A 20,967-nucleotide genomic window follows, 5' to 3' on the forward strand; every position below is an offset into this window, starting at 1 on the left:
GAGTGAATAACACTAGTCCAATACTGCCACCATGTGTTCTGTCCGTCTTACTACAGGCACCTTTGTTGACCCTGGTAGTAGAAAGTGCTTAAATTTAACTTGTAGCTTAATTCCTTAAAGGAGTAAATTAAGTACACTGTGTTTTTTATTTAATAAAAATAACCTGTAAACGCATTCTACTTTCCTGATTGGTCCAGTTGCAGCCTCAGGAGATCAGCCCGCCCCCCACCGCCAACCTGGATCGCTCCCAAGACAAAGTCTACGAGAACGTGACGGGATTGGTCAAAGCTGTGATCGAGATGTCCAATAGGATTCAGCCCGCAGCCCCTGAGGAGTACGTCCCAATGGTCAAGGTGGGATCGATATTCAGTACATTAAAAATACACACAATAGAGTGATCCTAACTTTTATTTTAGCTTAAACAACACGGGTAAAATTATAAGGTGCTACAGTTTCCTTAAAGAGAACATTGACTGAAGACTGATGCAGAAATATGAGCATTTTGTTTGTTTGTGTGTGTTTTGTAGGAGGTGGGTCTGGCACTGAGGACTCTGCTAGCGACAGTGGATGAGACGCTTCCTGTGCTGCCAGCCAGCACACACAGAGAGGTAAACACACACACACACACACACACTGGCTCATACACACACAAACACACATAATATAATGGAAGTGAAATAAAAAAAATCAAACCGCTTCCCTGAACAGTGTAATTTGAGGTGACTCAGAGTAAAACCACTGGAACAAATCCGGATGGTGAATGTTTTTATAGACGAACAAACGTGAACACACGTGCTATAAAAATGTGATTTCTAGATGTCATTCTGTCATACAAGACACACAGTGCTAATTATACATTTCATCGGAGACACCGACTGTTTCTTGCATTAAAACATAGACTGTATAAAAAGATGGACTACATGACAGCTCCCTAAAATTGAAGCCAAAACCTCTCTATTGCCCCCTGCTGACTGGCTGCAGTATAGCTCATAAAGCCCGCCTCCTCCATGTTAACAGATGGAGTCAAACTTATCATACGTCTAATTAATTTTTCCTCAAACATGAGAGTTAAATTATTATCATGCTGATTTATCTCCAAGTGTTCAAGTTTAGTTTGAATTAGTTATTTGATGCTTTTAAATAGGGATGCACGATATTGGATTTTTTGCCGATATCCGATATGCTGATATTTTACAACTCATTACCGATACCGATATTTTTTTCCCGCACACCTAATTGCAGAGATCATCAACTCTCTTCTGTACTGGAATTAGCGTACAGTATAATGGTGATACTCTTATCACATTTGTTACAACGGTCGGGGTGACGGGTCTTGAGATGGTTAATCAAGTTTGTAGTGTTGACAGACTTTGCCTTGGCTCCTCCTCGCATCACCGAAGCTGAGCAGTCATTGTAAACAGCAGTTTTGCGATCTATTTCAGACACTTTGAAAAACTTCCACACCACGGACATTTTGGCTTCTAACTCTCTCATGCTGCAGGTAGACACACGTGACGTCATCACGCTGCGCCGCGCAGGTCTTCTTCGCGCCGGGGACATTGCGCCGAGGTCGGGCATTTAATCAAGTATGCAGTAGCCCATTATTTTATCGGTTAATTATATCAGCGGATATCGCCATGTTGGCAAAGTTCATTTTTAAGCCAATATCGGCCGATACCGATAACGTGTCGATAATATCGTGCATCCCTACTTTTAAAAGGGTCACGATTGACAGCTCTGTTGACGAATACGGATCCTGCAGCCGAGCTGTTCTGGATTAGCAGAGTAGAGGAGGAACGGCGAGAGGAGACGTAACTAACACTACATTCACTGAAGTCTCCCATTTCCATGAACATCTGCTCCAGACAAACACAAGAAGCTGTTAAATGTATGTTTTGGTTAGTGGAAGGGGCTGTACGTCAATACTGCGGCTCCACCAGCCGATCTGTACTGCGCATACTCCGGCTCAAAATGGGCAAGATGGCAGCGCCCGCTTAGGGGGTATTCTGGCTTCGCGTTTGTACAATGAGAGAAGAAGGAGACGCATCGTCCATCTTTATATACAGTCATTTGTTAAAACACATAAACTCCATGTGACAACCAGTACTCGACTCATGTTACAAGAGTCAAAAAAATGTCTCTCTGAAGACAGATCTTGACTCTGTTCTTTGTGTCCTCACAGATTGAGATGGCCCAGAAGTTACTGAATTCAGATCTGGCCGAGTTGATATCAAAGATGAAACTGGCCCAGCAGTACGTCATGACAAGGTAGACATAAATACCCCGCATATATTAAATCGTTACCGATGATTCACGTCTCACTGTGCAGCAATAGTGACAGTGTATTTTTGTTTCTGGACAGTTTACAAAAGGACTACAAGAAACAGATGCTAATGGCAGCTCACGCCCTCGCAGTCGACGCCAAGAACCTACTGGACGTCATCGACCAATCGCGACTCAAGATGATCACCCAGACCCGCCCTCATTAGTTGTTTTTTTTCGAGATGGAGAGTACTTCCAGCAAGTCACGAGAAGAAGAGAACATTTTGATGGATTATCAGTGATGGACGGATGAAAAAATTAACTGATGGACAGCAAACGCACGACTGACTGAAACAATCAGATCCCTCCTCTCCCTCAAACGTTTCCTTTTTCTCTCTGGCGGCGCTCCTGTTTCGGTCAACATTGTGGTTTTTTTTTTGTACTTTTGTTGCGTATTTACTTTTGTATCCAGAGAAACACTCCTCTCCTCAATCACGTATCCTTCAGAGACGAGTTTTTTTTTTTTTTTTACAGCATCCATTATTTCTTTTTTAACTTTAGAGCGAATCAAACAAAGGTTTCAGAGGCTCACTTGAAGGACTACAGAGATAACTTGGTGAATTTATGCACGAAAGTTTGCCACGTAAACACACAACTAACACTCTCCACATGCAGGATGTTACAACTGGAACTGAAGAGCCAGGATGAGGAGCAAATGAAGATAATGTGGTTGTATTGTTGTTTAAAAATGCTTTTATATCATTATTAATTATAATTATTTCTGTTCTCATGTCAGTTTTTCTATCTTTCTCTTTAAACGGGCTAAAATGATTGATTCAAATATCCTCGTAAACGTCACATTTCACCTCTTTCTCATCTTCCTTCTAGATCTCTTTATCTCAGGCTACAAGAGACGGCAAAAACAATTAAATATAAACGCTGAATTTTGAAGAACAAACTAAATGTCACAGGCCACTTTTTTTTTAAGTTAACTTGCATAGTAAATATACGAAGAAGCTATATTTTTAACATTTCTGAGGCATGAATTGTTAGTGAAAAAGGGAGAGGGATGACGGGGGAGGGGGTTGAGAGATGGCGGGAGGGTGTTTTTTTTTAGTTACAGTGGAGGTGCCTATTCTAAATTTAAAATCCAGCTCGGTTAACCCCAACATGGTCCTTTTTAAAGTTCTTTTCTGCATTCTCCTTCATTCCTGCCCTATCTTTCTACCTCCCTCCAATTGGAGTTATTTATACCCCGTATCCCCTCTCTTCCCCTCTTCATTTCATCCCTCTCCGATTCTCTCTCTCCGTTCCACTGTTCCCTCTCCCCTGAGGTGAGCAGTAATCTCAGGAAGGAGTCACATGTACAGTTGCTAAACCAAGCAAATAAAACACTGTTATCATAAAGCAGTCCTTTGTGTGTGTGTTTCTTATAGAATGTCTTTGTGATAACATAGTGTGTTAGGCACAGTCATAATTGCTTTATTACTTTACAGAATCTGAACATTGCTTCGAGGAAGGTCAAAGACAGGAAGGAAGAAACATGCATATTTTTAGGCGACTACATCGCTGGTATCACAAAGCTTTTAATAGAGAGGAAAAGCATCCTTAAAGCACTTTTTGCATTTTAACTTTATTATACAGGACAGCTGAAGACAGACAGGAAATGTGGGGAGTAGAGAGTAGGGGAAGACATGCACCAAATCGATCAGCAGACCTGGAGTCGAGCCTGCAATCAGTGCGTGAAGACTTTAGCCTCTAGACAACTACCTGCTCAACTAACTGAGCTAAACCAGCACCCCTGAAGCACTATTTCCACACAACTGACTACCGCCTTAAACTTTGGACAGATAAAACTACAAGAAAAATATTTTCATTTTGGCTATTCTAAATTAGAGTATGATTCTTCTACATCAAATAATAAACCAACCATAAGCTACATATACACTGTAAATTATTTGAATGATTAAAATGTAGGACATTTATACATTTAGACTACATTTATACGTATTTAAATTGCTTAAAGCTCAGTTGGCATTTCTAAATAAAGGTAGCAAACTTTAAATTGGGTTCTCTGCTAATATGCTTCAATGGCAATATTATCAACTAAAGTACAACCACCAGTCTTGTTCTCCTGGTTGTACACTCAGCTGCTGCAGCTTGATGAGGGCAAGGTTTGAAGTTTTTAATCTCTTTCACCTCTGTCACACCTTTAGCTTTACTATACTATACTATATATTCAATACTTTAATAGACTGAAAGCTCGTGTTCTCCGTTCAATAGTCTTTAACTGTAAAATTTGAAAACTGAAAACATGTTTCCGCCCGGTTTCGAACCGGGGACCTTTCGCGTGTGAGGCGAACGTGATAACCACTACACTACGGAAACTTGTGCTTAGAGTATGACGTCACAATCCTATTAAAAAATAATTTATACACATTTACACGAGTGATTTCTGTTGTCATCACAAGAAACATTTACATAACATAGTCATTCCTTCAGGGAAATCAAGATTTACGTCAGGGAAACATACGGTTAAGGTTCACGTCAAGGAGCTCCCACCTCTAGTGGGCATGAGGAACAGCTAGCGATCATAGAATATATACAGTCATTGCTAGCGATCAACCATATAGTCTTTGTCACTAACCGGTTTATGTTTTTGTTTTTAAACATTATTTGTGTGGCCTTTGCCTTTATTCATAGGGCAGCTGAAGAGATACTGAAATGAGAAGAGAGTTGGTAAATTAATGCACCAAGTCATCGGCAGACCGGGAGTCGAACCTGCGCTTTGTGCGTCGAGGACTGTAGCCTCTGTACATGGAGCGCCTGCTCTACCAACTGAGAAAAACTCTTGATTTGTTTACTGACGTTGATGCGCTGCGGTGAAGTGAGTTTTGTAGTTTTTTGAAGTTGGATATTGACAGACATTCACCCGGGAACCAGCGACGCTTTTCTCATTCTCACTAGAGTCGCTGGAGAGAGAGAACAGATGAATTCCCGAGCCCTCGTCCTGATTTAGGGACCATCAATAAATTACTGTTAAATGGACACAAAACTCATGCTTTTATAATACGTCCCTGACTTGCCCATATAAAAATTAGGATTAAAAATACAACTTAATTGGGTACATGTTGCCTAATAATTTTAAATGCATTTTATTTATTTTTTTATAATCTGCAAAATGTTTTATAAAGAATAAAGGCTTTTTGCCATTAGCTTCGAGGTCATGTGAAGTTGGATTTTATTACCTTTTCCGTTTTATAACTAATAAAAAGTAATGTTTTTTTTAATAGCTTCCATGTCATGTGACCCAGTGTCCTCAAATCAATGTGGTAGTGGTAGTACTTAATTGGACAAATAAAATAAGACAATCCTTTATTGATCCCCAGAGAACACTTCGGGAAATAAGACACACCTCATTATATTGTATTTTATTACTGCAATTATTTTCATATTTTTCTGGAAAATGTTATGGGTTTTTTTTCAATAGCTTCCATGTCATGTGTTCCAGTATCCTCAAATCAATGTCAGATGTTAATACTGACTTGGTGAAATAAGACACCTCATGATATTGCATCATCCATTTTATACTAATATTTTCATGTAAAATATTTACATTTTATGTCATGTGACCCAGTGTCTAAGTTACGTGCGAAAGCTCGTTATTCAGCTGACCGTTCTGTTGGTTGAGACAGAAGTGCCAGGGTTTAATAACACTTTTTTAGGAGAGTCTGTGGGTTTGGGTAAAGAAAAAAAATCATCGTCTCAGTTATCTTCAAGCCCCATCATAAGTAACTTTCCTTACTGCCACTATGAAGCTATTTGTATAATCTCCAGCTTGTTTTATTTAATTACAATTCCCTCTTTCCACTTACATTGTAAAATACTTCGTCACTGCCTTAATTACTATGATGAATCACTAGGAACAGGTAAAAACATAGGCTCAAAAAATAAAGAACTCATGACCATGTCTACCAAACCACATCACTCTGCTAGAATGTCAGCACATTTGCCAGTCATTAATATTTGCACAACCCTTCAGTTTCAATACTGTAGAGCAGGGGTGCCCAATCCTGCTCCTGGAGACCTACCTTCCTGTACGTTTTAAGTTTCTCAGTGCTCCACACCTGATTCGAATGTTTTGCTCATTATCAATCCCCTGAGAAGCTTTAGTTGATAACAAGCAGATCATTCAAATCAGCTGTGTTCAAGTACAGAGAAACCTAAAGCATGCAGGAAGGTAGCTCTCCAGGAGGATTGAGCACCCCTGCTGTAGAGCAAATTTTCTTAGGAGGTTACAGGTCATTTTGGTGTCAGTACAGCAGGTTAGCCATCATTGGGGACAAACATGTCAGACAAGGTAAGTCATTTTTGTACTTTTATTGTGTTTTTACAAAAACATCGTATTTAATCAAAGAGACCGAAGCCCATGTCATCGTCGGACTCCTCGGACTCTTCCTTCTTCTCCTCTTTCTTCTCCTCCTCCTTGGCTGTAGGAGCAAAAAGATGAGGTATGGTTAAAAAAAAGTAAAAAGACAGGGTGCACAAATTAGTCGTAGCAGTTTTTAACTATATAAAATAACAGGGCTAAAAACAAATTAGAGATAAAGAAGAGGGTTTGCTGTTAGTTCAGCTGGATTCCTTTTTAAAGCACGGTTGGTCCAGTTACCTGGGGCGTCACCAGCAGGGGCGGCTCCTCCAGCAGCAGGGGCACCAGCTGGAGCTCCACCTCCGGCTCCAACGTTGCAGATCAAGCTGCCGATGTCGACGCTGGTAAGAGCCTACAAAATAAAACATTGCACAGGTCAGTCACTTTATTCTCATGTCCAATGCTTGTTCTCATGAGTGATGCGCAGATTTCAAAGGCACGACCCTATTGTTCTTATGTGGATAAAGCTCTACTACAATTCAAGTTGGTGCTTGTAGCTTACGTAAAAATAGCACCGCAGAACAGTCAAATCTTTGCAATCTCTTAATTCAGTAAATTGTACTTATGCTTCAGCTACTCATTTTGATCATCTTGAAATATCACAAAAATAACTCCAACTCTATTACGCACTTGACAAAATGCTGTCAGGTGCAATCAGGGAACAAACTTTCCACACAAGCTTTTAATCTGCATTTGAGTGCTTTTACACACATTCTCTCAGGAATGAAGACCCACACACAACCTTGTGTCCATGAAACAAATTAGGAGCTGCCAACAGAAATCTTTGTGCCAGAAAAACACAGTACAAAGCTAATCAAACTGTTGGACACCTAAAACCCCCCTAAGATTTTGGGCTGACTGATGCTCTTCCATGCAACTAGTTTGTAGCCTGCGTGTGCACCAACCCTTGAAATGTTAGTAGCATGGATCCTTCCCCATGAAAACAGTTTTGTTTTCCGTGTCTGATAAAGTGTGTTGTGTCTCTTACCTTGGCAAACAGACTTGGCCAGAAGGGCTCCACAGTGACTCCAGCAGCCTTGATCAGAGCATTCAGCTTGTCCTCCTACAGACAGAAAACAGTGACTGTTACATATCTACTTAATTAGCCATGTAATACAGAGTTGACATTATGCAACTGTATCAGTACACAAAATACAAATATACCAATCTTTTGTTTGCTACATGCATTTGTGCTTGTTTGGAGAGAGATGCAGAATCAAATGAGACATTACTGAAAAGTAATTGGGATAATCAGGGGATTTAGTAAATCAAATATGAAGAAAATTGTAGATTTTAAATGTGAGGGTTTGCGGATGAATTTCATGTAATAAGTGAATTTACCTTCTGCGTTTATTGCCTGAAAGAAATCACCAGGAGGTGCCAAGACTACATTAACTTTCATATATAAAAGGAGTTTAATATCAAACTAGGCCTGAAACATTATCCCACCTCCTGTGTTCTGGCTAATGCAGCAGTTTGGAAGTCATGTTGATTGCTTTTATTTCAGTTCTTTTTATTGCCTCTATTGCTTTAAGTCTTTTATTTGTATTGCCTTTATTGCTTGGTTGCCAAAGCACTTTATAAATTCTTGTTTAAAAAAAAAAGTGCTATATAAATAAAGTTATTATTGTGCAGCATCCACGTGTATCAAAATGATCATGGTCTGACAGCTCTCTACAGTGTATTAACGAATGACACAAGGCAGACATGTACAACAACGTGGTGATACGCACAACTTAACTTTCCACGAGGATAAGTTGCAGCTTTTCAAAGTAAAAGCATCGCGGGCTGTTGTTGAGCATCATTAGCTTAGCATGTGGTAGCGCCTGTCATTGCGCGAATGGCGTATCTAGAACTTAAATAGCTAGTTTAGACGTTTAGGACATGTGACTAGTGACAGCAACTAGAGAAATACGTTGCGCATAAGGCTCGTGAATGTTACAATACAGCAGAGCTGTGCTAGTAAAGAAACGTGGCCTAACGTTGGCAACAAGCACGCCGCCATTTTTGCCGGCAGATTGGATTTTTAGGACCACAGACCTAAACTCTTACTTTAGCAGACTTTGTCCTATCACGGTTTATCAGTAAAGTCTTTTATATGTCAGCTTATTCATTTAAGGCTTCTATAGCCAGCACAATACTCCTAGAGTCCAGTTTAAAAGTATGAGCTTAGCTGTCAGGGATGAACCGGGACACTTACCGTGACGGTGACTTCATCGTCATGGAGGATCAGAGCAGAGTAAATGCAGGCGAGCTCAGATACGGAGGCCATCGTAGATGTTAGATTTTATGTTTGTCGCGTTGGATGCCTAAATTTGACGGTGCTAGTCGCCGGATTGCGGGCCTTAGCTTCTGGTGAAGAACCGAGCACCTTAGGCACGTTTACGTCGCACAGCGGAAAGGGAAGGAAGAGGGCGGGAGCTTGGAATATGTACTCTGCGTCGGGGTTGCGTGCCCCCAACGTAAGTACGCAGACAAAGTGACGTCGGACGTAGTCCATTGTAAACCAGGGTTGATTTTCGACCAACCTTAAATGCTCTTTTCATTTAATATGAAATCAATTTCTCTACTAAATTGAATGAAAATAAACAAATCAAAAGCCAATCTAACATTATTTACATTTAACCATTGTATTTTTAGTTTTATATATTTGCTCATTTAAACAAATGTCCTCTTTCACATGCCATTGCATACACACTCTCAATTTTTTTTAAATAATCTTATCTTTATGTGTACCTAAAACAAATGAATATCTAAGATGCAACTCATCAAATCTTCAGATAGAGGGACAACCAGTATTCAAATTAGCAAAAAGAAAACTTTGTGTACAGAGATATCTAGAATTATAGAATCAATCCACTCCAGATGATATGTTAAGTCAGTCATTTTTATTTCATGTCCATCAAAAACATCAACATTACAGTAGCTAAAACCATTTCAAGGCAAACTGATATACCTCACCTGACTGCATATACAACATGACAGAAAACCTTTACTAGATCTTTGTGCACAGACCTAATCCTGATATCTGAATGTGGTGTATGCTGATTCCAAGTCTTTCTATTTAAAAACAATGACAAAAAAACAAAGACATAACATTAAGACTATGACAAAAAAAAAAAAAAAAAATGTGACTAAGTCCAGATGTAGTAATACTTTCCTCAAGTCTTACTATTTACTTTTCCCTCACAACGTCAGTTTATGTTTAAAAACATCAGATGGACCATCAACGGTGAACATTCAAAGTTATTGTAACATTTGGCACTAAAATATTTTCTTGGCCCTGATATGTAAAAAATACTCAAGCAGGTAAAAGAGTGGACGGAAAAGACAGTATGGCTTTGAGTGGTCCCTTGTGTTACAGTGTAATAATTGTGTACCATAAAGGCGTGGACAGAGAAGGAGACTGCTGTAACAGTTCAACTAAACAGACTCTGGAACTTTCAAGGCTCTACATTGGTCCGGCAATTTATCCTCATCTCCACGGCAACAAATCAGAATGTTCCGTCTGCTTCTACTGCTGCTCGGCGTTCCGGAACTTCCAACCAATACCATGGCAACCAATTGGAATTCTCTGTTACACCCATCGTGTGCATACGTAGAAATTACATTAGTTAGATCTGTCTAACATTACTTTTTAGGTGCCTTTCCTTCCGACTATATTCTCACTTAAAACAGCCTGTCCCTCTGGAATGTGTCCCAGGGTTTACATATGTTCGCTTTCTCATCACAATAATTCAGGATAGCATTATTTGATATCATTTCTAGAAATACGGTCTATAGATTCTGCATCAGGAGTATTTAAATTGGACTAACAATACATCCACTTACTGCCTAATTCAGCTTTAATGCCATATCCGAGTCGTTCATTTGAAGTTGTCAGCATTAAATGATAAAAATGTGTTTAAGGGTTTGACATGTTTGGGGGGGAAAAAAAGGAAGAGCAGAATTTATGGCTGAGAAGGCCTTAAGTTGCCACAAACAGCTAGTGTATAAGATATACACCCATAGGACCATAGGATGTGGTGTCAGTCGGTCTTGAGATTCAGCTTACTGGTCTTCCAGTCCGGTCACACACTGCAAAAAAAAAAAAACCTCTCTGGACAGCAAAAGGGAGATAATCAGATGTTGACCATTTAACATTTTGAAGTATGGGAAGAGGTGAAAAAGGACTAGGGTGTTGATGAACCTGGTCCATTCTGACACCAAGTAAGATCAATCATCCGAAGACGAAACCTGCAGATACCACATCATGGAAGCAACCAACAACCCGTCTCTCCTCTCTAGTCCTTGTGCGACTTTCCTTTGGGTTTTTCATCGTAAGAAACTCCATATTCGTTCACTCTCGTTTTGTCCACTGGGTAGAGCCTGCGAAAAGGAAGGGAGAGTTTAAGGTTAGAAAATTGTTGGGTTTGTTTTGTCAGTGACTATGAGGTGTGTGTGTCCGAGTGTGTGTGTATTTACCATCTCTGGTAGAGGTAAACGAGAAACACCACATCGTCTCTGAAACAGGCCAGTCTGTGGGATGTCGGCATCGTGATGATGAAAGCGAACACATCGTCGATGAAGGTGTTGAATGCCTGGAAACAATCAATCAATATTAATCAGTTAACAATGGGGAAGATGTCAGTGACATAAAATATCTATTTAAGTAGGAACATTTGTTGTTATATTACAGATAATTTAGCATCTGCCAGTCACAGATAAACAACTACACATTCTAAACTCTTATTCATTGATTAGTTATTAGTATAAATTAAACAACAAATCTCTAAATCTAACCCTAACATACACTCTGTCGTCTAACTGAGTTATTGAAGCTCAAACGGAGTCGTGTTCTCACCTTATACATGAAGGCTTTCCAGGGCAGATGGGCCACAGATTTCAGCTGTAGAATGAAGCATAGTAAGTCAGTGGAAGTTTTGAAAGCCGTGATGATATAAAGAACAACATCACGACCTCGAGTGTGAGTTACACAAGCGGCAAGTAGTAGTAAAAAGTAAAACACTTTTTATTCCACCAACTCTACCAGCTCCACAACTTCACTGAAACTAGACTTTTGTTGCCAAGCAACCCAAACATTCTCCTGCACTCTGTGTCTACAGGTTACCACAGATCAGCTGTTCATTTATCTGTATGTTTTGATTTATCATCAACCAGTGAAATAAGAGTCTGCTGTGTGATTCAGAGGTACCAGCTTGATCAATGTAGACCTACACGGTCTGCTGTGATGTTAATTAACAGTACTCAGTACACCTGGCTGAGGCGGAGTGATACACACAGTGAAAAGTCCCAGTGATGTTGTTCTCTATATCAGCACTCATTGAATGTCTCTTGTCCAATCAGATTACTTGGTCGGAACTAACTGATGTATATTGTATAATATACAACAGTTACCTGACCAAGTCACTCCTTAGGGGTAAGATGTTGCACAAATTTCAAGTACTTTAAGTTTAGATAAATCTTTCCCACACTTTTACTACAGTTAACTGACCTTGTAGTTGACAAACAGTTGAGGAAGCATGAAGAGGAAGCCGAAGGCATATACACCTGGAATGACGAGATAGTGGTTATGAAAGGCACAATGAGGTAATCAACTGGTAATTATAATCCTGATTTATGATGCACTGGTTGAGCCGCTCAGTGAAAGGTGGTTTATTCACAGTGTTTAAACTTACCATTAACCAAACTGTTGATCAACCACGAGTACCAACTAAAAGAGAGACAGAGAAACAGACAGGGAGATAAATGAGTGGTGAAGCCAAAACAATCCAGAAAGTGTGAATGTAATGGACGCACACGAGTCGCTACCTTTTGTATCGTAGGAATATTAGAGCGTACACAGCTCCGCCAATACACAGTGGGTACAGGAGGTATGAGAGATACTTCATGGCCTACACAGAAACACAAGGCACAAAACAATGAGTGTAAATCCAGTTAAAACTCAATCTAAAAGGTAAATTCATTAAGATGATTCACTCTTGTATATATTTAGAAAGTACAGTATTTCATTGTTTTTACATGTTTCACTGTGTGAATCTAAAGAGTCTTACCAGAGTGTCGTACTCTTCTGTTCTCCTCTCGGATTCATCTAACTTCCCAAACTGTTCCAGAGAAAACAAACGTACAAATTTACTCTTCGCACATTTTCTTTATTGGAACAGTTTTATGGTGATTTTAAGGACTTTTTTTTTTTACATTGTCTCATTGTAACATTTCCAAAATTTGTTTAAGCGCCAATTATGTTATCTATAATAGGTGTATGAATCCAAACATGTGGATGTAGCTCCAGTACCTGCTCTTTGCTTTTAGTTTCCAATAACAAATAGTCAAATACAGCTGATCAACCAATATAAGCAAGACTTGATTTTTACAGAGATGTAAAAATAAAGTAAAATAAAATAATTTAAAAAAAATGTTTTTAAAGAAAAAAATCTAACACACACGTACCAGGAATGTCGGTTTGCCTCCTTTCCAGGAAACCTGAATCTTAAAGGCCTTCTTTACTTTCCAAACCTGCAACAGAAGAACATTACCAAATCACAGAACATCATAAATAATTAACTAGAATCACAAATCACAAAGTCCTCTTAATATCAAAGGACTGATGTTAAGTGATGATAAGCTGGTGAGTTAAATCATAAAGGAGCGTAAAGTTCCCCCGAATTTAGACTTTGAGCCGACTGTTGCACAAGGACTAATAATTCTTTATCAAATACGTCAGAGCCACTGTTGGGACAATGACTCACCTTATTCTTACCCTCACCAACAACAACTAACACCAAAAGTTATATCCAAGATTATAAATTATAATTATAAATACTGTCTTATACTGTTCATTTGTAAATAGCTCTTTTGCATCTTAAGTCTTATTTCGTGTTTAACTTTATTCTGACACTTATATTTGAATCACCATAGATCCACTTCTCAGCATTTAATCTTTATTTCTTAATTTATTGTAGATATAATGCACACAGGGCCGTTTCTAGCTTTGTGGCGGCCCTGTACAAGATGCTGTTTGGGGGCCCCTACTTTGTCAAACAAGGATGGGGGAAATGCATCCATCTAGTACACTTTGAGAGGGAAGCAGATTCGTGAAAAACTGTCTCAAATTCAAATGAAACATCTCAAGTTGACCCGAGCAGTTTAAACCTACAGAAAATTTTGATGAAAGGTAACCAACGAAGCTCCTCAATGTAAGGGAACACATCTTAGCAGGGAGAAAAGATTTTTAAAGATTGTGCAAAACAGGAATGCAAATGAGGTAAAGGCCTGCGTCATGTGTTTTGGGAGGAGTAACCTGCCCTGTTTGGAGCTGGACGTGAACAGAGCAACCTGAGTCTGAGCCATAAAGAATATTTGGGGAAATAATCTAAGTTTAGTTTTGTTTATAATCTACATTTAATTTTAAGTGTCTAAGTGCTTCGGTACACACGAGGGGCTTGGCTGGTTACAAATAAAGACAGGTACTGAAATCTTCCCCTTATTTATTGAGGCTGAATTGCAGCTTTGGGGGGCCCCCTAGTGGCTACAGGGGCCCTATGCATCCGCATAGTCCGCATGTAGGAAGAAACTGCTCTGAATGCACATAGTTGACATTTTTCTTACTTCTATTTTTATGCCATATATTTCTCTCTGTATCAGAGCAACTGTCACGCCCCCGAATTTCCCTCCCGGGGATCAATCAAGTATTTCTGATTCTGATAAATGTCACAATAGTTGTTTTTTAGTCATTTATGAGTTCAGTCTGTCACATCTCTAAATATTGAATGACACATAGAGATGCTATTAGATACATTAACAGCACAAAAAATACGTTAATTTTAAACTAGATACAAATTTTCTTCTATTTTTATGAATGAAGTGTTATTTCTTGTTCATGTGTTCCTGTGTATTCATGTGTTTTTTAAGTGCATGTGTGTGTTTCCAGTCCCTTTGTACTTACTTCAATGATAGAGCCGATGCCGGCAGGTATGAGGACAAGCAGGCTGGTCTGCTCGTCGAACAGATAGAGGAAAATCACTATGGTGCTGAAACATCGCCAGAGCACTGGGAAACAAAACACAAACATATCGAATGTTTTACAGTCAGGTTTGCTCTTATTGATCCAGACAAATTCTTTGGTCCAGATTTACATACTGTTAATGGGTTTTCCATGATTTGACACATTTGCAGGTTAATACTCCATCATATTCTGTCCTCTAAGATGTTCAGGTATTTGTCTGTTAAAGTGATCATCTCTAAGGTTTTCATTTAAATAAATGTCTGTTAAGTCACTATCCATGGCAGAATGAGGTAAGACAATGGTGACTGAGCCAATGGCCCACTGATGAAAGCCTTTACATTTGCAGTATTATGGACTGCGTGGCGACATTCGTGGAGGCGCCCAGTTAGTGACGCGTTTTCCATCACCCAGCAGTGGTTGGTCTGCCAGAGAGGGTAGGTGGAGCTAAGCGGCTGCTTTTCCGGTCTCTGCAAGTGTTGCGAGTAAACAGTAATCTGCTATGGCTGAACAAACAATTAAAAGATCGATGACTACAGATACAACTTCAAAAATAAGTGAAAATCCAAACAAAAAGAAACAAATTCAACGCTCAGATGAAGGCAAATGGTCTAAAAAGGAAAGCGACCGTCAGCGAGGAAAATCAAGAGTTACAACCGGAGCTAACCGTGGATGTCACACATGCGACACTGTCTGGATATCTGTAAAGTGTGCTCCCGCAATTACCGTTTATGGCCATAGGTGGCGCCAAAGAGAACAAAACTGAAGTCTTTGAGATTACAACTTTAATATTGAATATTGATCATTTCATTTATTTGAATGATGTTTTGGCGGGTCGCTGAGAACAAAGTTACCCACCTGCTTTGCTGGACATTCCCACCATGCTTTTCTTCTGTTTCCAGAAGCTGATGTCGTTCTTGAACGCCAGGAAGTCAAAGAGGAGCTGAAGAGAAAATAGACAACAAAGGTTATTACCAGGGTGTTTGACATGTTTATTTTTTTGCTTTCATTTTGTAAAGATAAGTACACAGATTGTTTAAAATCAGACTTAGTACTTAGTACTGCAGGTTATACTACAGCATGATTTAATATGGTAGGAACATTTTCATTTGGACACATGCTACTTTTATGTTCCACTTCAAGTAAAAACAATATGTCTAATCAGAAATCTATTCACATATCATATCATTTCTCTGTTATAGCATGATGCGGTGAAGTGCTTTGTGTTAACACTTACATGGAAGGCAGCCACAAAGAAGGTCAGAGCCAGGAAGTACAGGTTGGTATCCACAAAGATTCCTTTAATCTCATCTGCATCCTTTTCTGTGAAACCTGCAACACACACAGGGAGACAGACACACAAATATACGTGGTGTTAGAGCACAAGGGTTTTAGACTGTGCATGTGTGAGAGAGCGTGAGAGAGAGAGAGAGAGAGAGAGATTAACATACCAAACTGCTGCAGAGAGAAAACAGCGTCTTGCATGTGGATCCAGAATCGCAGCCTCCCCAGAGAGATGGCGTCGTAAGAGATGGTCAGAGGAAGCTCCATGGAGGTGCTGTTAACCTCCTACAGATAAACAGACACATAAGCTTCTTTACAAACTGTTCTAATGAAAACTTAAAACTTTCTTTTTGCTTTGTTTTCTGTTCATATTTTACTGTGTCTCTGTGATATTCAGGTGGGACAAGCTTCGGGCTTTAGGCGAGAATCAATGCGCGGCTGAGGTCAGTGAAAACAAATCAACAAGCATTCGGTTCTCCGCACAAACTGTGAATCACCAGGTTAGAGTTTAAGTATTTGCATTTCGCTCAAAACAAGCTCTGCAGGAAAATTAAAAAAAGACTGCGTTTAAAACCTGCCAACAGCCTGTTACAGTGTTATATAATGTTTGAGCTTACCACAAGGTCTTTGACCCGGTTGCTGAGCTCATCAACAAACAGCAGAGGTAGATAAACCATCTTCTTACCATTTTGGAATCTGAAATACAGAGAATCAAAACATCCTCTGAGTCTAATTAAAAGCTTTTATTGACATTTAGTCTGTGCACTGTGTGTAATCCATATTTAGTAGGCTAAAAAATCTGCCTCACATTACCCACATGTACCAGTATGCATAGAGTGGAACAGTTTCCAAAGCAGACCTTTCATTCTAAGCGACTGCAGTAAGTGTGTGTCTCTTACACTCTGAGGTATCTGTGGACATCACTCGGCAGGTATTCTCTGTCAAACACAAAGTGATCGCCGACGACGTTGAGTGTCAGGCGGGTTCGCCAGTGGCAGGCTGGGTGATCCGACGTGGAAGAGGGACCGTCCCTTGCATCGGGCCGTTTTCTCTGCTGGGCTTCTTCTTTCTGACCCTGTGTGATCCAACAGACAGGTGCATGTGAAGAAAATGTACCTTCAAATTAAATACCTGATTAGTGAAGCAACTCAACTAAGAACTATTATTACACGGCTATGTTAAATACTTGATTCTTATCGGCTAATTACGGTATTCTGAGGTCTGCTATTTCTCGACAAAAGACCGTTGTTATGCAGAACATACTGTTGCTATGGATGCGGCTCTAATCACACAATCCGGAGGACTAACTGTAATCATATCAATCTGCTGAAAGAAAAGAAGAGGGACAAAAACAGCGGAGAGAAAGCAATAAAGGTTATACGACCCAAAAAATGACGGTGGAGATGTTTCCAATTAATGTGAGTGAAAACAGCTAGCTTAGCTAATTTTGAGAAGGCTGCATAGTAACCGTTGCTATGGACGCAGCTCTCACTGTGAGTGGAACAGACTATTTTTAAATGGAAAGGTAATCCTTTTTAAATGAATTAAGTCATTTCCGGATCAATATTTTGTGTCAATTAATTGATTTTGTACGTAAATAGCCGTCTAATAATCGGGATAATGTATGGTGAGCAGGTTACAAACTGTTCACTATGCATTATCCCTTACATAACTAAAAATGTAAACAGTTTATACAACGTAAAAGTACATCCTCACAGTGCTTGAAATACAAGGGACAAGGCTGTAAAAAAGGAAGACCAAATCATTCATAAAGCACTAATCTCTATTTACACAGGGATTTCAGGGAAGGCAAGTGTTCTGGTTTCAGTTTGAAACTACAGAAACTAGTTCGAGTAATATTGACCAATCATGTATCAGCAGGCTGCAGCGTATGCAGGAAGAACAGTACATGAGGAGAGCAAAAGCAGGCGGAACGTAATCCGCCGTAATCAGCCTGATCTGACGATGATTTAGCTTCTTATTAATCTCTATAAACAGACACCTGCATGCTAACAGCTAACAGCTAACAATCTGTTCTAGATCTAAAATTTAACCTGAGATGAATTCCCTTGACGCTGAGTCACGCAAGCCGTTCAGCGTTCAGATTTCCCAACTTCCTCAAATGCATCAGATCCAATCGACCTCCCTTCAACAAACGAGCAGTTTAAAGGTTTTCTTCTCCTCTTGAGGACAGACCTGACAAAGCTTGAATTTTTACTTCTTACTAATCTGCATCATGATGTTGTAATTTGGGCAAAGGTAAGATCTGTTAATAACAAGTAAATCACAAGAAAATGTTTTCTCTTTCTGTAACAATGCAGCACGCGGAGAAGGAAGTCTTGACGGGAAATTGATTATCACTTACTGCCCGGTACTTCCGCCGGTGTCCCCAGAGGCTACATCCGATATTGATAAAGCACATCTTAGAGTTCTGTTCATAGTGTATTTTCCTATGGGCGTTATTCACATAGCCACCTCCCTTAAGCCCTTAAACACCCACATCTTTATTCAGAAAACATGAAGTGAGATCACTTTCAGTCTGAACTTCCTCACAGCTTCATACCTGCGTTTTATCCTCCCCGGATATCAGAGAGATCTCAGGCGGTTTAGGCACCATGTATGTAGTGAGCTGAGCCACCAGGTGGACCTGTCGAGGGTCCTGCCACGGAGTGAAGCCAGCTTGGTGGACAAATATTAGAGCATATAAAGTTCCATTGTTGCGTGTCTTCTTAGGAAGTGAGACATTTACTATCCTGGTGGAAGAAAGAGGAAGGAGACAAAGAAGGAAGGCATTTTAGAAATATCCTGTGTATCAGATTACATCTTATGTGTGTGTCACATCTGCTTCCTTTAATAGTGTTAAAACAGAAAACATCAATCTGCAATTGACTTCCTTTTCTGTTGTCCTTGTCATATTTAATGTATGACAGCACTGAACATAATGCATGGTGGCTTTTTACTATGTAATTACTCTAAGTAATTTTAAATCGAGAGTCAAACGAACCTCTCAAACTTGCTGTTGACATCAAAATCCTCCTCTTTGTGGATCAGTGTATGTCCTCCCTCTGCATTGGGCCGCAGTGCAGTGTAGATACTCAACTGGATACACACAGGGAGATATTACAGTTATTATTATGTCAAAGAGCTTACTACTGCTACTGCAACCCACACACACACTCAAAATTGAACAGTGAGAGCAAAAATCCATTCATCCCTCCACATTACTGACCTGTAGTTTCGGGTTCCCTGCCAGGAAGGGTGTGATACAGTTGTCACCTTTGGGGCTGTCGCAGGGTTTAGTGTACACTATGCCATACATCACCCAGCAGGTGTGGAGCACGTACACCACAAACACCCCCACGATCAGGGTGGTGAATGATGTTTTCAGGAACATAATGCTGCCGATTTGCGTGTTGCGTCGTCTCCGTCGGTTAACTGAGGAGCAGGGCCATATGTCTGCAAATGAAGGAATTATAGGACAAGGATAGTGTGATGGTTTTCCTGTAGGGGGCACAATAGAACGACAAAATCCATGCTGACTGTGTTTATCAGCTTGAAGATTTCTTCTTAACTCTGCATAATTACTAACTTATTTTCAGAGATATTTAGTAACACTCCATGGTCAAAATTATGCAGAGATACTGAAAAATCCCCCCTATTTCACCACTGAAGACCACCTTCAAAAACCATGGGCATCAACACGCTACTATTACATCATTTTCTCTACTAGGAGGCTTTCCACAAGATTGTGGAGCCTGGCTGCAGGCATTTGGTCCCATTCAGCCACACATGTCTCACAGGATGAGTACTGATGTTGAGTTTCACAACACGCTTTCATGCATGAAGAGAGGTCTTCATCGAGCCTTTCAGTAGGTATAAGATATGGCTGGTTAAGAATGAATTCCACAGCTTGCTCATCCTGTTTTGTTGTTGCTAAACTACAAATTACAGACAGCTGAAACAAGATATGAAAGGAAGAGGGGCCTCCTCACATTGAGACGTAGCATTAGATGGAGGGTGATAAGAGTGTATGCCTAACACTGACACCAAAAATTGTTCAGAGATTTTAGTAGTTTATTATATTAAAGTATTGTGACAACTTGTAGAGTTGAGTAGAGATCACACCTCATAATCTACCTTATTTTGCTGCTAATAGTAACTTAGCACCTTTTTATTGTTTGTAGAAAGACCAGAGTAATTCGAAAGCCTCAAACTTTCAAATCTCAGAGACACGTATTCATCGTCACGGTTCTGCTGGTCATGATCAAATAATTTGTTTTCTGACGTTTCTTGAATTCTGATGTCATCAATTAATTTTCAAGAGCGCCTGTATTTTCCAGATATGATTTTCTTTTGTACTTGTTTTCACTCACATGGTAGGGCATATGTAACAAGTAAAAAATAAGACCTTAAAGTTAAACGTACCGGTGTTAAATGTGGCAGGCTGTCAGTGACAGGACACTCGGCTCTCCGTCCTTTCACTTTACGGATCCTGCCTGGTACTTAGACGCGACCACATCGTTTCCTCAGAACTTCCCACTGATTGTAGCTGAAGGCATCTGCTGTCGACAAGAGCGGTCCCTCCATTCAGGGTAAAAACACGTCTACCCACAGGTTGATGGCTGGAAGTGTGAGGTGGATTTCAGAGATCTGTATTTCCGCCATTCACTTCCTGGTTGGTACCTTGGACGGGATTTTGGGCGGCGGTAACGCGAGATTTCAATTAACTGAGATTTTAAGCTCCATTTCCCCTGACTTCAGTCATTTACCGTAGGTTAAGCAACTAGGGCGTCAACCCATATTTCGTCCGACTTTCGGGATTGTTGTTTGTATATTTTTATTTTTAACTTAAGGGGGCTTTGAGGTGGATTTCCACCCTCCGGACTTTTTTTCTCATATTTTGACACCACTTGAACACTCAGAATCTCTCTACGTCATTTGCGTGGAACAGGGTGAAATAGGTGGCAATGAAAGGACTGTCAGACTCACA

General features: G+C 39.9%; 3 protein-coding genes and 1 non-coding gene across 7 annotated transcripts in view; 1 reads left to right on the forward strand and 3 right to left on the reverse strand.

The window, feature by feature from the left end:
- Positions 1-3,664, forward strand: part of ptk2aa (protein tyrosine kinase 2aa) — a 69,837-nt gene extending 66,173 nt beyond the window's left edge. For all 4 annotated transcript variants that reach the window (XM_069681162.1, XM_069681161.1, XM_069681163.1 and 1 more), the window contains 4 exons: positions 198-353; positions 528-608; positions 2,183-2,268; positions 2,363-3,664. In XM_069681162.1, the coding sequence (XP_069537263.1) occupies positions 198-353; positions 528-608; positions 2,183-2,268; positions 2,363-2,489 (450 nt within the window). In that variant the 3' untranslated portion in view covers positions 2,490-3,664. The remainder of the gene's footprint in view (positions 1-197; positions 354-527; positions 609-2,182; positions 2,269-2,362) is intronic.
- A 913-nt stretch (positions 3,665-4,577) lies between these two features.
- Positions 4,578-4,650, reverse strand: trnav-cac (transfer RNA valine (anticodon CAC)). Its single transcript has one exon. It is a non-coding gene; the product is annotated as a tRNA-Val (tRNA).
- Positions 4,651-6,627: 1,977 nt separating this feature from the next.
- On the reverse strand, positions 6,628-9,091 carry rplp1 (ribosomal protein lateral stalk subunit P1). The gene is made up of 4 exons (XM_069681400.1): positions 8,892-9,091; positions 7,680-7,754; positions 6,932-7,043; positions 6,628-6,752 (listed from the first exon to the last, which is right to left on the reverse strand). Exons 1-4 carry the CDS (start codon positions 8,961-8,963, stop codon positions 6,670-6,672), a joined length of 342 nt encoding a protein of 113 aa, XP_069537501.1. The 5' UTR covers positions 8,964-9,091; the 3' UTR covers positions 6,628-6,669.
- A 466-nt stretch (positions 9,092-9,557) lies between these two features.
- On the reverse strand, positions 9,558-20,634 carry clptm1l (CLPTM1 like). The gene is made up of 18 exons (XM_069681269.1): positions 20,403-20,634; positions 19,207-19,433; positions 18,982-19,076; positions 18,541-18,730; positions 16,877-17,052; positions 16,595-16,673; positions 16,145-16,262; positions 15,931-16,025; positions 15,552-15,636; positions 14,637-14,740; positions 13,142-13,207; positions 12,745-12,795; positions 12,503-12,585; positions 12,370-12,404; positions 12,186-12,241; positions 11,535-11,579; positions 11,156-11,271; positions 9,558-11,059 (listed from the first exon to the last, which is right to left on the reverse strand). The coding sequence occupies exons 2-18, from the start codon at positions 19,369-19,371 to the stop codon at positions 10,975-10,977; spliced, it is 1,644 nt and encodes a 547-aa protein (XP_069537370.1). The 5' UTR covers positions 19,372-19,433; positions 20,403-20,634; the 3' UTR covers positions 9,558-10,974.
- Between the last annotated feature and the right edge of the window lie 333 nt (positions 20,635-20,967).

The sequence above is a fragment of the Semicossyphus pulcher genome, unplaced genomic scaffold (genome assembly GCF_022749685.1).
Source record: "Semicossyphus pulcher isolate SPU_LCO1_2020_fin unplaced genomic scaffold, fSemPul1.0.p SCAF_5, whole genome shotgun sequence".
Classification (NCBI taxonomy): Eukaryota; Metazoa; Chordata; class Actinopteri; order Labriformes; family Labridae; genus Semicossyphus; species Semicossyphus pulcher.

Bases quoted from the DNA above. Each gene is read 5' to 3' on its own strand.
- rplp1 (XM_069681400.1), bottom strand. From the start codon at position 8,963: ATGGCCTCCGTATCTGAGCTCGCCTGCATTTACTCTGCTCTGATCCTC. The intron at 7,755-8,891 runs GTAAGTGTCCCG...TTCTGTCTGTAG, and splicing joins ACGATGAAGTCACCGTCACG to GAGGACAAGCTGAATGCTCT. The intron at 7,044-7,679 runs GTAAGAGACACA...TTTATTTTGTAG, and splicing joins GGCCAAGTCTGTTTGCCAAG to GCTCTTACCAGCGTCGACAT.
- clptm1l (XM_069681269.1), bottom strand. From the start codon at position 19,371: ATGTTCCTGAAAACATCATTCACCACCCTGATCGTGGGGGTGTTTGTG. The intron at 18,731-18,981 runs GTTCGTTTGACT...TTCTTCCACCAG, and splicing joins GTCAACAGCAAGTTTGAGAG to GATAGTAAATGTCTCACTTC. The intron at 16,674-16,876 runs GTAAGAGACACA...TCTGTATTTCAG, and splicing joins GTCCACAGATACCTCAGAGT to ATTCCAAAATGGTAAGAAGA.